The sequence below is a fragment of the Sphaeramia orbicularis genome, chromosome 16 (genome assembly GCF_902148855.1).
Source record: "Sphaeramia orbicularis chromosome 16, fSphaOr1.1, whole genome shotgun sequence".
NCBI classification, from domain to species: domain Eukaryota; kingdom Metazoa; phylum Chordata; class Actinopteri; order Kurtiformes; family Apogonidae; genus Sphaeramia; species Sphaeramia orbicularis.
In genome coordinates this window covers 21,852,386-21,867,607 of record NC_043972.1, presented here as the reverse complement: position 1 = coordinate 21,867,607, position 15,222 = coordinate 21,852,386, and the positions used below count along the sequence as shown (strand labels likewise).

Sequence of the window (15,222 nt, the reverse complement as noted above, 5' to 3'; positions counted from 1 at the left end):
CTAATCAAAAAGTTGTTGAGGAGAAGAGTTGAAGATTGTAAAGTAAATGTCTGATGCTAATATTTGAAGACAATGAGTTTTTGTTGACAGCCAATTCAATTTGTTAAAAATGAATCACCATGAACTGTGAATGAACATGTTTCAGGTTCAAACTGAGCTGTTGAAGCTGGGACATCACATATGTTTTCAGTATTATGGTTCTGGTTTCAGTGGACTGATCCACCTCCTCTTGGTCTTTCCAGGCGTCCACGTCATCTTCAGATGGCATGTTAACTCTGGACCTGATCCAGGAGGAGGATGGTCCGTCTCATAATGGCGATGGTTGCGATAGCTTCAGGGTCGAGTTGGACAAATCGCTCTCCCACCTCAACTCAGACTGTCCCAGATCTAAAACTGATGGTGCTCTCTCTGCGCGGACTACAGAGGCTTCTGGGAAATCCCAAAGCCTTCCTCGTGACGTGACGCCAGTGGGCCCCGTACAAACAGGAAAGCGGCTGACCACGGCAGAGAAGAACCGCTGCGCCTCCATGGACGAGATCCTGACGCATTCGGAGACAAAAACAAAGAGCCGGACAGAGACGGCGGTGGCGTCCAGATCATCTTCCTCCTCGCCAGCGGAGGCTCCTATCGACCAGCTGCAGGAGCTCATCAGTCAGAAGCTGCAGAAAACTGAGCGGCTGCTGACCGAAGTGAGAGCGGAGGCGGATGGGGAAGCAGGGGATCGTGGGAAGGGAAAGGGGAAGGAGTCAGTTGAGGGAGCTCGAGCCGAAGCTGAGAGACTCCTGAAGGAGGCGTCGGCGGCTTGGAGTCAGGCCAAAGAGGTGCTGGAGGAGGTGAAGGAGCTGAAAGCACTGTACAGCCAACTGGACTCCAACTCCTCACTGAGCCCCTCCAACAGCACCAAACAGAACCAGGACCGCAAGAGCCCCATGTGACAACCGAACCGGCTCAAACTGGTCTGAAACTGAAATGACAAATCCATGAAGCTGAAGACAGCAGCTGCTTTGATTTCTGTCAGCTGGAAAAGTTCCTAAAAATGGGATCGATGGCTTTTAATTTATTGAAGGATTCAGATTCTGATTGGGGGCGTTTTCAGACCTGCTATGGCAGGCTTTATCAGTCCAATCAGACTCCAGTTAGTTTCTCTACATGTTTTGGTTCTTCCACAAGACTCACACTCCAGTTCAAAAAGACAACCAAACAATCCAACAGGTTATTTGTCATAGAATGTAATTCAAGTCAAATATGACCGGATGAACAAACCAGATTCTTTAACCAGCTGAACAGGGATGTGTATTGTCAAAAACAGATGCATTTCTGTAAAATATTCAAGTGTATTTGAAGCAAATGTCTAAGAAAAGCAAAAGAAAGAGAAGAAAGAGAAAGAGAAAATTCGAGTGGAGCAGTGTGACCAAACTGTAGACTTGAAAACACCCTTTGTTTCAGTAGTTAGAGGGATCACAGCAATCCTCATAGGAGCATCAGACCTCTGCACTGAACTCTTTGTCTAAAAGACGTGCAGCAGACATTTAGGAAATACCTGAAATACATGTCCAGATACAAAAAAAATGTCTGGATTGGCAGTTTTTTTTTCAGTTTGTCAGCAAAGATTATAGTGAATCGAGTTGAGGTACGTTTAATTGTGTTTTTAGGAATGAAAATGTGCCAACAGGAGAGTCTGCAGGTGAAAGACACCTGATTCTGTCTGTTATTTATGTCCACATGTGGTACTTTGACTTTGCAGTGTCGATTTAGCAAAACAAATTCACAGAAGTAGTTTTATATACAACTTGTGAGCAGGCACAGAAAACTAACATGGGTGCAGTTAACGGTACTAATGCAGGTTGAACATGAAGAGGTGACGGAGTTGTTAAACGTGAGCTCAGATCAGGATTATGTTACCATCTTTGTGTTTGCTGAGTTTCTTTTTGGGAAATAAATATCAGTAAATATTCAGCACCTCAGAGCACTTTGGCATCTGATAAACCCCAGCACAGTTTAAGAACTTTATCACTGCTATTTTAAGACATCCAAACTGGCAAAAAAAAAGCATGTAGGATATGAAAGAAAATCAGTTTTCCAAACCTAAACCCATATTAGATTAAGGTAATGTTAACAGTTATTATTGTGGGAGTAGCTTTTTTTGACCATAACTGATACCCCATCCGGTAAATTCTGACAGGCTGCACAACTTGCCCTGATAATTCGTACCATGTTGGTTTGTAGTTTTATTACAGCACAATCAATACTAATTTTTACCAAAAGACACTCAAGTTAATGCAGCGTCATAAACAAATCCAATCTAGTAGGAGCTGATCTGAAGACACTCTAGGTTCATACAAAAAGCATCAGGGTTTTGTCTTTTATGTCTGATGCGTTCAGAATGATCAGTAAGAGGTAAACCTGAAACACTTAAAACACAAACTCAGAAGGAGATGGATGTGAAAGTCACCATTAACTTCCAAAAATCTGAATGTCCCCTGAGATTAAACTTGAATGTGAAAAATAACTGAGACTGGCAAATGGTGGTAAATATATAAAAAAAAAAAACCAAACAAAAAGAAACCGAATAATAACACATTTACAAGGGAAAAAAACTCAAATATCCAAGACAGAACTTTATATTCTCTGGGATTAAAGTGGTAGATTTACAAGAAGATACTAATCAATGAGAAAAAAATTGATATTATAAAATTAAATTTGTAACTGTACAATAAATAAACAGTCAAACCTTTATTCTGAGCATCTTATATTTGCTCTGAATCTGTTTACATTTACTTTGGGTTAGGTTTCATGTGTTCAGGTCTGTTAGTTTAGATCCTGTTCTTTTTGCTTTATTACATTTTGCTGATTTTCATTTAAAGAGTCACAGACTGATGTTTGGTGCAGGTACAATGACATGTTATGAACGCTGTGAACAAATAGCACCAGATTTTAGTCTCCAGACTGTGCAGATCCAGTATCGACTGGATCCACCTTGGACTCTTTTTTTTTTTTTTTTTTTTTTTCCTTCTTCTGTCCGAATGTGAATGTTTTTAACAAACCGGAGGCTACAGGAGGTGAATGAACCATCAGCCTCCATCAGTCTCAGCTGGAATAAAATAAAACTCAACGACTCAGGTTCAAAAAACTGGACTGGTTCACTTTCAGTTTAATCCCAAAATCCTCAGAGAGCCTCAAACATCGTAAAGTCCAGCAGCAGGAAGCGTCCAACCCCCAATGGTCTGAGTGTTTGTCTAGTTAGCGTTAATCTGTAGAACGTCTAAAAACCTTACAGTCAGATCTGGATTAGGGACAAATCCACACCACTCCACCGGCTTCAGTCTGTCAGGATGATGACAATTCACTGCACGTTGTGGGGCCAAATATGTCACGAAACAGGAAAAAATGGCATCAATGTGAAGATGAATGTTCTGTCACCAGTATTTCTGAATAAAATGTGTTGTAGATGTCATTAAATTAATATTATCTATGGTTTTACTAGTGATGAAATGGAAGATTCTTACTGGGGTTTTTTTTATATTAAGTTACATGGTCTCCTTAAGAAGAGTATCTATTATTTGGTACTAATGAAATACAAGATTAGCTACATTTCATTTATTTAATTTAATAAATTAATCTCTTTCTTTACAAATAATGTAAGATCTCAAAACACCCTCAAGTTTCCTGTCATTTCTGTTCAGTGTGAATGAATTGGCATATTGTGATTAATTCCCTAATGTTGTAGCGTAAAGAACAAAACTTACACTGAAAAGAACTGGAAGTTGATATCTTATTCAACTACAACACAATTTCACAACAGAGCAAGTTTTCCACCAGTTTGAACTGAAATCTGTTTTCAAAAAAGCCCTAGTTTCACCTTTTTGTGGAACTTCTCTGTCTTTCCTGCACATTATTTGCTGTTACATTGTTAGATAACATTAAATTAAGATCACTGATTAATATGAGTTACATTTAGTTTGAAAGGTAACACTGGTCCACTTAACTTCATGTTAATTTTTTAGGTCATTTTAGTTCAGAGCCACATGCAGCCTAATATGATCTCAAATGGGCCAGGCCAGGAAAATAATAACATAATAACCTATAAATAATGTCAACTCTATAAACTTTTTTCTATGTTTTAGAAAACAGTAGAATTACATCAGGAAAATGTTTACATCTACAAAGTATCCTGTAAAAAAATTTAAATAACATGAACAACCTGTAATTTCTTCAGAAAAATTTTAAGTAAGTGCAATTTAACAATATTATGTCTGAGCTTCATTTACATATGCGTATTACAACTTACAGATTACAGTGGATCTAAAAAGGCACAAAACATTTAGTAACAGAATATTATTAAAATCGCACTTACCTCTCTTAAGACATTTTAAAGAATAGTTTAGAAATGTAAACATTTTCATGTAATTTTACTTATTTACACTAAAACAAAGCGAAAATGAGTTTGACACCCTTGATTGTTAAAATTTTTGCATTTTACAAATTCACCCCATGGCCCAGATTGGACCTTATGGTGGGCCGGTTTTGGTCCGCAGGCCATATGTTTGACACCTCTGGTTTAGAAGCAGAGAAACTGTTTTTTGACAAAGCTTTCAGGAATAATTTCTACACATTTTTGCAGCTATAAAAGCTTTTTTTCCCCTTTGAATCTTACATTTCACAACTACTCGAACCAAAAGTGACATTTATCTTCATTTTCTTGGATGTGGATGTAAAAAATGGATGTAAACTACTATGAAATACTGGTGATAAATCATGTTTCAAGTACAGCTCAGGACATGGTTTGAGGCTGTATTTTTACTAAAATGTGTCTGGAGTTGAATGGAATTATGTCAATGCTGTACCAGAACCTGGATGCTCTCCTCTGTATAAAAATGTTAAAATTCTCACATAATATTCATTTAGGATAACACAATGAATAGTAGAAAACAGCTGGTCAGTGTCCTTTTTGTGCTGGTTTGAACCATTTGTACACAAGCCAGCAATGCAGTTAATACAGAGTTTTATTTTTTTAAATAAGATTCAGACTTTTGTACTGTAAAAGCTGCTTGATTTTAACTGGTTTCGGTTCTGTGTGTGTTTACAGTCAGAGATGTAGCAATAAAAAAAAAACATGATGGACTTCACATCAGTGATTTTGAACAAATAAATGGTAAAAACTTCAGGCTGAATTTAATGGATATAAAATTCCTCAACATTTGAGAGTACAGCAGCGTACTGTGCTGTAAGTTTAACAAAGAAAAGGTGAAGGGAGCTAATATTCAGTGAAGAAACTCAGAATAAAAACAGTGCATCTATAAGAAAAACTCAAATATTCTCTGGGATGCAGTGGGAAATTTAGAACTTGCACATTTTCAAGGGAAAAATATGGGGATATTCTCAGAGATTAAAGTAAATTTACAAGAAAAAGTGGATTCCTATAAATATACAACATGAATCTGAGAATTTTCTCTAATATTAACCTCCTCTGGCTGTTTTTTTAATCATTTTACCTACAGTGGCCATAATAAAGTGTTGTAGAAGCGTCTGTAGGAAAAGGTTTTAGTTGTTTTGTTTTTTTGTTTTTAATATAAATCTGTCACTCTAAAGTCAAAATAAACTCCCTCTAAATAACGAAATCTGAAAAATCCCCATCTCAGACTAACTGCATTCACTTTAAACGTTCTCCTGTTGAGGTTTTTTCCGCAGCTTCTTCAACATGTCTTCCTGTTTTATGTTTCTGTTTTCTTTGGGACTGAACAGCTGCTGTAGCCTTAAACCCAGAGGGGATGATGGGAGATGTAGTCAGTAGTGATGTGACATGTGAGTCAGCTTCATGTGCTAAAATAAAACCTGCAAACTGAACCTGGATCAGCAGCTTTTATTGAGTTGTTAATGAGGAATCCTGGAGTGTGTGCGTGTGTGTGTTTGTGTGTGTGTTGCTAGGCGACCTGTTGTCTCAAACTAACACTCAGATGCTTTTAATGACACCTCAGTTCACACCAGCTGATGATTCACCTCTGGATGTGTGTGTTTTAATTCCATCTTATGGTATTTTAATGTTTCTTTTAAAGGATCATTCCATTTTTTCTCTTGTTTTACAATGATTACACTGTTTTGTCCAGTGGAAATACAAATAAATGTAAAAACACAGCTATAGTAAAAGTAAAAAACTGATTCTAAAATGTTCTCAAAGCATGAAGTTGGTTTTAAAGTTTATTTTATTTCTTTGTACAAATTAAGTTTTTATCAAAAGTTGTTTTTTTTTTTTCAGGAGATAGTTTTTTTCATGCAAGTGTATTTTTACTTAAGGGGTACATTTATTTTTCAGATACTTCTTTTAAAAAAAAATTTTTAAAAAATCACAATCTCCTTTTTTTTATAGTGGATAATTTTTTGGGCTACTGCCCCTCTAGGCCACAGCATTATGACACCTTTTCTCTGCAATAGTCTCCATTTAGTGTCCGTTTCACGTAAACACTTTTACAGCGTTTTGACTTTGTGTCTTCTATATCATTATTTTGTTGTATTTTCTTTGTTTTTAGTGGTGTCCTTTGCATCATTTTTGTTTTATTTTAAATAAAAGTTTGCCATCTTCACCAGGCAATGACTGAAGAAACATATTCACAACAAGTAATAATGAACAAAAAAACAGATCACAGGATTTTTAAATTTTTTTTTTTTTAATGAACAAAACACTGGTGTCAGTTCCTTGTTTTTTCACTTCCTCCACTTGTTGAACCTTGATTCTGTGCTGGAAAACAATCTCAGTGTGCCATCTTCAAATATGCTTCAATTTGTTAAAATGCAAATTAAGGATCAGGGACTGAAGAGGTTGTAGATTTTACAGAAGTCTTTCCACCGACTGGACCTGTGACGTGTGAAAGAAGCGCCTGGATTATACAAACCACAGCCTGAGGTGAAAACCCGAGGAGATACAAGAAAAAGTGTCAAGGAAATACTGACCAATTTTGGATTTTTCACATGATTTATAACATTTAAATGGTGTAACTGAATGTATTTGGTGCATTCATAGGATGTGATTACAATAACTAAAGTGCGGTTGACTGAACCTTTAAATTACTTTACAGGTCAGCAACACAGTGCAAAGCACCTCTGTCTAATCTCTGACCTGACCTCAGCTTGCAGGTGTTGAGGGAGCGGAGCCTGAGTGACTGAGGTGAACAGACAAACTCAGGTTGTATCTGCAGCTCATTTGTTTGTCAGGTGGAGTCTGCGCTCATCCAAACAAATCAAAACAAAACTATTAAAATCCCCCGACTGAGACACAGACGGGTGAGGCTGGGACAGAAAACACAGCTGACCAATAAGGTATGTGTGGGCGGGGCTACATCACTCCACACTGTCAAGTTAAACAGATTTCCTGCACAATTTGCTAGAAAAAGATCTAATATTCCCTGATACTGAAATTATGAATTTACGAGAAAACAGTATATTTTCAAAGGAAGAGAATCTATACTCTGAGAATAACCAGATCTAATTAATGGAAAACTGACATACAAACAAAAAATAAAAAAAACTTGAATATTCAATCAAAGTTTTTGGCTCATAAATTTGAGATTAATCATTGTAAAATTTATGGTTTTTCAACAAACAAGCTTAAACAACTTAATTAAACTACACAAACATAAAAACACGACACAAAAACTATGGTAAAATGTTATTAATGGTATTTGATCGAATGTTTGTGGTAACACTTGCCCACAAGCAAAACAAAAAAAAACATCCAGAATAAAAGTAGTGAAACTTTACCAAGTCTGATTCATTAATAAAAAAATATTCTGTCAAAAACACTGGTTGTCTGTAGCTTCCAAGATACAGACTTGGATCAAAACATGAAACTGTGTGAACTGATGAGGGAATGGGTTTTACTTGAAAGGAATGTTTGTCTCAGAGCTAATAGATTTTACATTACAAAACATTCATTTTATAGGTTCTTTCAAGTGGAAGATTTGCAAATCTATTGTATAAATGTACATAAACCAACATATATGTGTAATAACACTTCATCATAGACATCAGCTAGCCAACACTTTTTTCGTTTGTTTTCCCATTCATCTTATTAAAGTATGTAAGATTTTGAATATAATCTCTGAGGCTCTGAGAAAAAAAAATCCTCTGGTGCCTCATGATGATAAGATTTAAGAACCTGCACACATGGTCATCATCACAAATTAATAATAATAATGGTTGGCTTTTATTGTTTTAATTCATTCTTAGAGGCTATTTATTTTGTTTTATTTTTGCCTGTGCACAGCACTTAGGCCAACTGTGGTGTTTTTAAAGTGCTTTAGAAATAAAGTTGACTTAATTGAATAAGCCCCGCCCACTCAATCTGCACTTCCATATAAGGAGATAAGGAAACACACACACTCCTCATGAATGTGTGTGTTAGTACAGGAAGAAACCGATGATCAGCTTGAATGGCTCTAAGGAAATAGTGACATTGTATGACCTCTGACTGCCAGTTTATGCTCAGCATCATCAAGGTCAAAGGTCACCAAGGCTGCAACTCACCATCATTAAGAATCAGACATACAAGAACAAAAACACTGATCTGTTCAACTGGAAAATACAAACATCAGAAGGAAAATTCAAGAAATAAAATGAGAACATACTCCGTAAATGGAACTGTAAAAGTCAGCTCACGCAGGAGGGTTTGAAAACTCATTGTCTTGAGATGAAAATTCATTGGGTGTGCAGCGCCCCCAAGTGGCAAAAAAGCAAAAAGCAAACCCTGAGCAACTGACAAAATACTGATGGAAACACACTTTTCAGTATTTGGAAGAACAGAGCATCATTAAAATGCATCTGTAATTACTCACCACTTACCCTCAGTTATTCAGGTTTGCAAAGCTATTCATTTACTACAAACTGGAACACCCCCCACCTCATAAGCTTTAATATGTGGAAAAAGCTTTAAAAGGATAGAAAAACTCACCCAGTTAATGGAAATTTAGAAACCTCATTTACTTCACCAACTGTGATCATGACAGTTTCTAACTCGGTTTCATTCTCTTCTTTTTTTCTTTTTACACAGTTCTACCCAACTTATTTTAACAGTTGAAAAAAGTTAACATAATATCACAATGTCTGAATAATCAGCAACAAGTGACAGACTGACACTAAACAGGAAACAGAATTCAGCTGGTTTTATTCAAAAACACTCTGATGACATCACACAGGAATAAAAAAATAAAATAAACCAGAGAAGAAGCGTCGACGACATGACACAAACCTACGACACCAGATCATTCTATTTACAGAGAAAGATGGATGAGACTGAGCCGCAGACGACAGGTGAGAGGGCGGGGCCAGGGAAGGGGGCGGAGCTACACCTGACCGCAGACGCACTAACAGTCACAGAGAATAAAATGAGGGCTGCCGAGGCTCTTGGGTAACGCAGTAGAAGAAACAAAACAAACGGAACCACTTAAAGCTGCAGCTGAAAAACCAATCAATGATTAGTTATTGATTTAAGTATTAGATCAACTGCAGAAAAAAAATTTACGATTCATTTTATAACAAACAACTACTAAACAATAAAAAAAGATCAACCAATAATAAAATAACAGGTTACATTTAATTTTGACCTATTTTGAAGTTTGGTCTAATGTTTCCAGTGATTAAACATAAACAGATTCTTTAATGACATTTTATACTTTTCCTCCACCTCATTTATTTCACAGCTTTCATTAATTTATTAAATATGAAAAAAACACAATAATCAGCCACATTTAACTACTTTTATTCTACCTTAACCTCGTTTTGCCATTTATTTTATTTCGATTTACGCCTTCTCAGTTTTTTTTTACATGAATTCATTCATTTGATAAAAACACCCTACTTTGTGTGACTTAAGCACATTTTTCCATCAATCGTTCATTTTTTTTTTTTTTTTTTTTACAGTGTAGAACTGAGTATTAGAATCAAATGGTCAATATTGGAGAAAAACTGGCTTTTGATCATAATAAACATTCAGTTTAATTTGATGTTCATTAGGATAAGCAGTGACAACTTTAACGCCAAGATTGAAAGTAGTAACAGTCATTGATTAGTTACATTGTATACATGGTTCCAAACTGGGATTTTACTGCTTACTTAAAACATTTACACACATGAAAAATAAAGTGTTTAATGTCTCATCACACGACTGTAAAACATTAACCAGATAAAAGTGGAGGAAAAGTTTAAAATGAAGCAGAAATGTCTATGTTTGTGTGAAACCAGGCTGAGCTAATGGGGATATTTTCCAATTATGAGTCCTGAACCTGAAGGCAGCGTCCTGTCCCTGTGGTGGCCGCCACTCTGGTGGGGTCAGAGGTCATTGGATGAGGGAGGGGTCAGGTGTAACCAGTGTTCAGGGGGTTCAACTATTCATCATCATCATCGTCACCTTCGTCCTCAGCATCCCTCTTCCTCTTCTCTCCTCGAACGGCAGCACCATCCTCATCTGAAGGGAATGAAAACACAGATGGACACGTCAACACACATCTTAATCTTTTTAATTAAATGATAACCAGATGAAAACAAAACTAACTTATAAGATAATGATATAACACAAAAGCAACCTACAAAATTGTTTGTAATGGTTTTGTAAATCATATCTGAAGTCAAAAACTCTCATAAACCCTCTTTTAACCTCTATAAATCACAGCTTAATCTAAAGACCTGAAACACACTAAGAACCGTTGATGTGCGGATGTAAACACAAACCTCCATCTTCCACTTCCTCTTCATCATCGTCATCCTCTTCAACATAGTCTCCATCGTCCTCTTCATCCTGAAATGAAGACGATACAGCTCCATGAAGAGACATGCACATCTATCACGACACTCGGCTAAGGTTTGGATCCTAGACTCACCTGGATTCCCTCCTTCATCAGGTATGACAGACCGACCTCATCGTCATCCCCCTCAGAGCCTTCCTCATCGTCATCCTCATCATCCTCATCGTCATCATCTCCAGGGGGACCAGCTTCATCATCGTCATCTGGACACAATCATGTAGATGACAGTTCAGGTGAGTTTCAAACTGGTCCAAATGCAGACCTGAATTACTGGAACTGTGCTGTGATAAAAGACCTAAAAAGACCCTGACACCCTGTTCTTATATAAACCCGGTTGGAATGAGATCCAAAGGAGTCTCACCGTTCTCTGAGTCGGGCACCTCGTTGTCCTCCTCGTCATATCCGTCCAGGTATGTGAGCTGCGGCAGCAACTCGAACACATTATCTCTGTAGTCGTCCAGCGTGGTCACCTCACAACTGTACAGGTCCAGACTCTTCAGGGTCTTCAGGTTTTGCTACAAAGGCCAAGAGCACACAGACACTGGGTCTCAACAGCTTCTCAGACATAATCTGAAACTCCTTTATCTCAGCACAGACTGATATAACTGTACATCCATCTGTGACACTGCATCCATCTGATTTTTTTTTTTTATTAATTTAAGAATGTGGCCTCAATTGTTCCAACAGTTTTATAATTTAATGAAAATGTATCACACTGACATGAATGTAAAACATCTGTGTAAATCACACTCCCTGCACATAAGAGTTCAGAGGTTGTCCAAGCAGATCTGAATGGAAGAAAATCAGCTCTGACTGAGGTTGAAGCTTCATTGCATTTCTTCACCAGCAACAAAAATCACATTACACAAAGCCAGCAGGTTAAAGTGACTAAACATTTTAGAACAGACGGATGCTAAAGAACCACTATACAGACTGATATACACTTACTAGACTAGGGCCAACCATGCTACACACCCACAGTTCAGTTAAAAGCTAATTCACTTCATTAGCCCCATAGGGAAATTCTGCCTCTACATTGTACCCATCCTAATACATACACAGCACCCAGTTCAATGCTGTGAACAACATATTTATGATTAATGAGACATTTAAAACAGACATTAGCTGAGTTGGAAAGTTTTGATAGGGCTGTTATTTATTTAGTGACATGATCTGTACATTCTATCTGAACAGCAGATCATACAAGTTATTACACCTGAGATTATCAGATCAACCAGACCTATACCAAATAGTCAAAATTTAGACAACCTTGTACATTAACTAAGTCTGAACTGTCCCCTCAGTCATCTTTGTCTTTGTTCACTTGGTTTAAATGCACGTGCACACACAGCCTCTCTCTCTATACACACACACCCAGAACCAGTGAGACCTACCAGAGCCTTGATGGAGCTGAGCTCTTTGATTTTGTTTCCGCTCAGGTTCAGATAGGACAGAGCAGGACATTTCTCTGCCAATGACTCCAAACCTCCTGCGATGTTGTTATCGCTGACCTCCAGCTGAAACAGACACTCAAGTGAGACTGGGAGTAACAGAGCATGGTGCATTGTGGGAGGGGAAAAAGCAGCATACTGACCTTGCGCAGTTTGGGCAGTTTAGGCAACTTGGCAAGCGAGCTGAGGCCAACGTTCACCATGCTGAGGATCTCTAGCTCCGAGTACTCATCTGTCAGACCTTCCACCTCCCCATCACTGGAGCGACAGTTATCCACCACCAGCTCTGCAACCTGAGGACCACAACAAGTTAGCTCATGTGACCGCATCAAAAACACCATGTGACCAGGGCAACGCCTTCGTGGTTTAACAGTAGAGTAACCACAGACTACCTGGGATTCACACTTCAGTCAAACACCTGCAATAAGCCAACTGCTGCCATGATTATGAAATATTATTCGAAATCATCTTCAGTCAGTACTCCTGTTTTCAAATAGTAAATAATATAGTGGATTTTTAAGCCCATATAGCAACAATAAGTCATATTATGACCATAACTACTTAATCGGTACACATCAATTGTTGGGGATCAACTAAGGATGTAACAAACAATTATCGACTAAGCCGTTGATCATTCTTGCAATTAATCGACTTGGTTTAGAAAACATTTACAAAGCTGCACACAGATTTTAAACTTTGCTGGTAAAGTATTCGCAAAAATGATCAAAACGTCTGCCTTTTAATAGCCAATTATGTCGATTAATCGCTACAGCTCAAGAATGATCTATTTTTAACCTAAATAGACACCGGATAACTGAACATGCAAGTCGAATGAATACCGAGCTAAACGTAAATAGAGGTCATTATGTTTTGTTTTTTGGCTATTATTTTAACTGCGAACAGCTGGTCAGTCAATCCCGATTGAGTCGATACAAATATTTGTAAAGCACATTAATCAGTCAGTGCATATTATATGTGCACGTGCTTAAACTCATTTATATCTATATAATCAATAGTTATAAAATATTAAAAGTAATACGTAAAGCCGTTGAATTCAGCCGTTTTAATTCGCTAAAATTTTGTTGCCGCCTCTTGTCGACGGGAGTTGTGTTTATCATCAGCCCAATGGTCGCTTCAGTGGGCGGGGAAGCGTAGGAACAACCGGGTTCAACTTCGTCTACAGCCAATAGTTTGCAAAATAAGTGGGCTGAACACATAAGTAGCATCTACATGGTTCCTAAAGGGCTAAAACGGTTTAACAACAGTGAAATAGATGCAAACATTGTGAGCTAGACGTTAAAATGTCGGTTGTTTTGAACGGAGCCTGGTTTGCGCCTTCAGATCACAAGCATCGTGAACTATTGAACACTGAAGGTTAAAATGGAAGCCAACTCGGCCACACTGAGAACCGGGCGGCTTTTTAAAGATTAACCGAAGTAAGATAAACATGTCGGTGTGTTAAGTTTCTCTACAAACGGGCAGCAGCGCCGACTCTCCGCCCGCTACAATGAGAGAACGGACTCCAAACTAGCAGACTCTGGTTAGCCTGTTAGCATACAATGCTAACTCAAAGGGGCTCGCGCGAGGCTCCGGGCTGCCCCCCACGAGCGTGCGAGATGTCACAGCGCGAGGGAGCATCGGCTGCACGCGGTGGGCGCCTCCGGAGCCGACCGTTGGAGACACACGGGTTCCTCCATGTTGGACCGGGCGTTTTCTGGGTCACCACCGCTGAAAACTCGACGCCCGCTCGCCGCGAATGTCCACGGCATCGTCATTTCTAATCGAGTCTGCATCCCTCACGAATTTCTTAAAGAAATAAATAAATTAAAGTGCGCGCTCGCTGATGTAGTTACACACCTCGGCTGGATTTCTGTTCCTCAGCTCCAGGCTAATCCTCTTCTTCATCTCCATGGTGAAGCCCGGACAAAGGGCACAAAAACAAAGTATAACAAAGGAAAACTGAAAATAAAACACGATACAGCGAAGCGCGCTTTCACGGTGGCCTTCCTACTCCGACGGACGCCAGGAGATAACTAAACCGCCATGTTCACTCGCGCCCGACCTCCAGTGGAAGACCACACCCCTTTCGCAGTGAATATTTAGATCCTAGTTCGCGATTGGCCCCTGGAGATAGCACTCATCAAAACCCAACTTCGCTACTTTATTATGCAAGATTCTTCTCCTCCATTGGGCAGAGTCACAAAGGCGTTCACATATTATATCCAATAGCAATGATAACACGAAACATTTAAACTTTAGACACGCCCCGTCTTTGTCCTCAATGGCGCCAATAACATAGAAGTGAAGACAAATGCCATGAAAACAAACACTTTTTAATGTGATGGTGTCACTGTTCAGCTGTTCACCAGCAGTTTTTTCAGATTTCATTGTGTGCACGGTTCCGACAGTCATAATAGCCTACAAGAAGTAGGAAACTTTGTTATTCGCCAGTTTTAAGATAAAACGTCAAATGTCAATAATATGAACTCATTAGCAGAACACAGGATAAACTGGAGATGATTCCCAAATATTCAATATAAATCACAGAATCAGTGGACATTCACCTTATAGGCAACAGAATGTGTGTAACAAAGTGTTACAAAATCCAGATCACATATGTAGCTTCAGAAAGGTGGGTTTAAAATAAAAAAAATTGAATCAAATTAAGCTGCTTTTTGAGCAGTATAACAAATTAATTATAAAGTTTGGTCTTTGATATTCCTAAACTCAACAGTAAATATTAATTTAATTACATTAACTGTTGTGAAATAAAGGGTGAAACATCAGCAATATAAACACATTAACAGAACATTAGATAAACTATTTAACTATAAATGATTTCCAGATATTCAGTTTAAGACTCAAACTAAGTATATATTTACACTTTAAGGTTATAGGGTGTGTGTAATAAAATGTAATGAAATCCATTTCACATCCCTGCATTCAGAAGGTGCTGTACACTAAACTAAAATAAATGATAT

General features: G+C 38.1%; 2 protein-coding genes across 4 annotated transcripts in view; one reads left to right on the top strand and one right to left on the bottom strand.

Moving 5' to 3' along the window:
• LOC115435439 (pleckstrin homology domain-containing family O member 1-like) overlaps positions 1-3,836 on the top strand; it is a 32,737-nt gene extending 28,901 nt beyond the window's left edge. The window contains exons 6-7 of one of the 3 annotated variants that reach the window (XR_003937696.1): positions 243-2,447; positions 2,563-3,836. Coding sequence is in view for 1 of the 3 variants with exons in the window: in XM_030157855.1 (XP_030013715.1) it covers positions 243-935 (693 nt within the window). In the remaining 2 variants the exon portion in view is untranslated. Of the gene's footprint in view, positions 1-242; positions 2,535-2,562 lie in introns of those variants that run through there. The other 2 variants (XR_003937695.1, XM_030157855.1) reach the window with 2 other exon arrangements.
• Positions 3,837-9,137: 5,301 nt separating this feature from the next.
• On the bottom strand, positions 9,138-14,315 carry LOC115435446 (acidic leucine-rich nuclear phosphoprotein 32 family member E-like). Its single transcript, XM_030157868.1, has 7 exons — positions 14,099-14,315; positions 12,385-12,534; positions 12,185-12,307; positions 11,152-11,305; positions 10,866-10,993; positions 10,717-10,783; positions 9,138-10,453 (listed from the first exon to the last, which is right to left on the bottom strand). The coding sequence occupies exons 1-7, from the start codon at positions 14,150-14,152 to the stop codon at positions 10,374-10,376; spliced, it is 756 nt and encodes a 251-aa protein (XP_030013728.1). The 5' UTR covers positions 14,153-14,315; the 3' UTR covers positions 9,138-10,373.
• Between the last annotated feature and the right edge of the window lie 907 nt (positions 14,316-15,222).

Bases quoted from the DNA above. Each gene is read 5' to 3' on its own strand.
- LOC115435446 (XM_030157868.1), bottom strand. From the start codon at position 14,152: ATGGAGATGAAGAAGAGGATTAGCCTGGAGCTGAGGAACAGAAATCCA. The intron at 12,308-12,384 runs GTCAGTATGCTG...TGTCTGTTTCAG, and splicing joins AACTGCCCAAACTGCGCAAG to CTGGAGGTCAGCGATAACAA. The intron at 10,994-11,151 runs GTGAGACTCCTT...GATTGTGTCCAG, and splicing joins GGTGCCCGACTCAGAGAACG to ATGACGATGATGAAGCTGGT.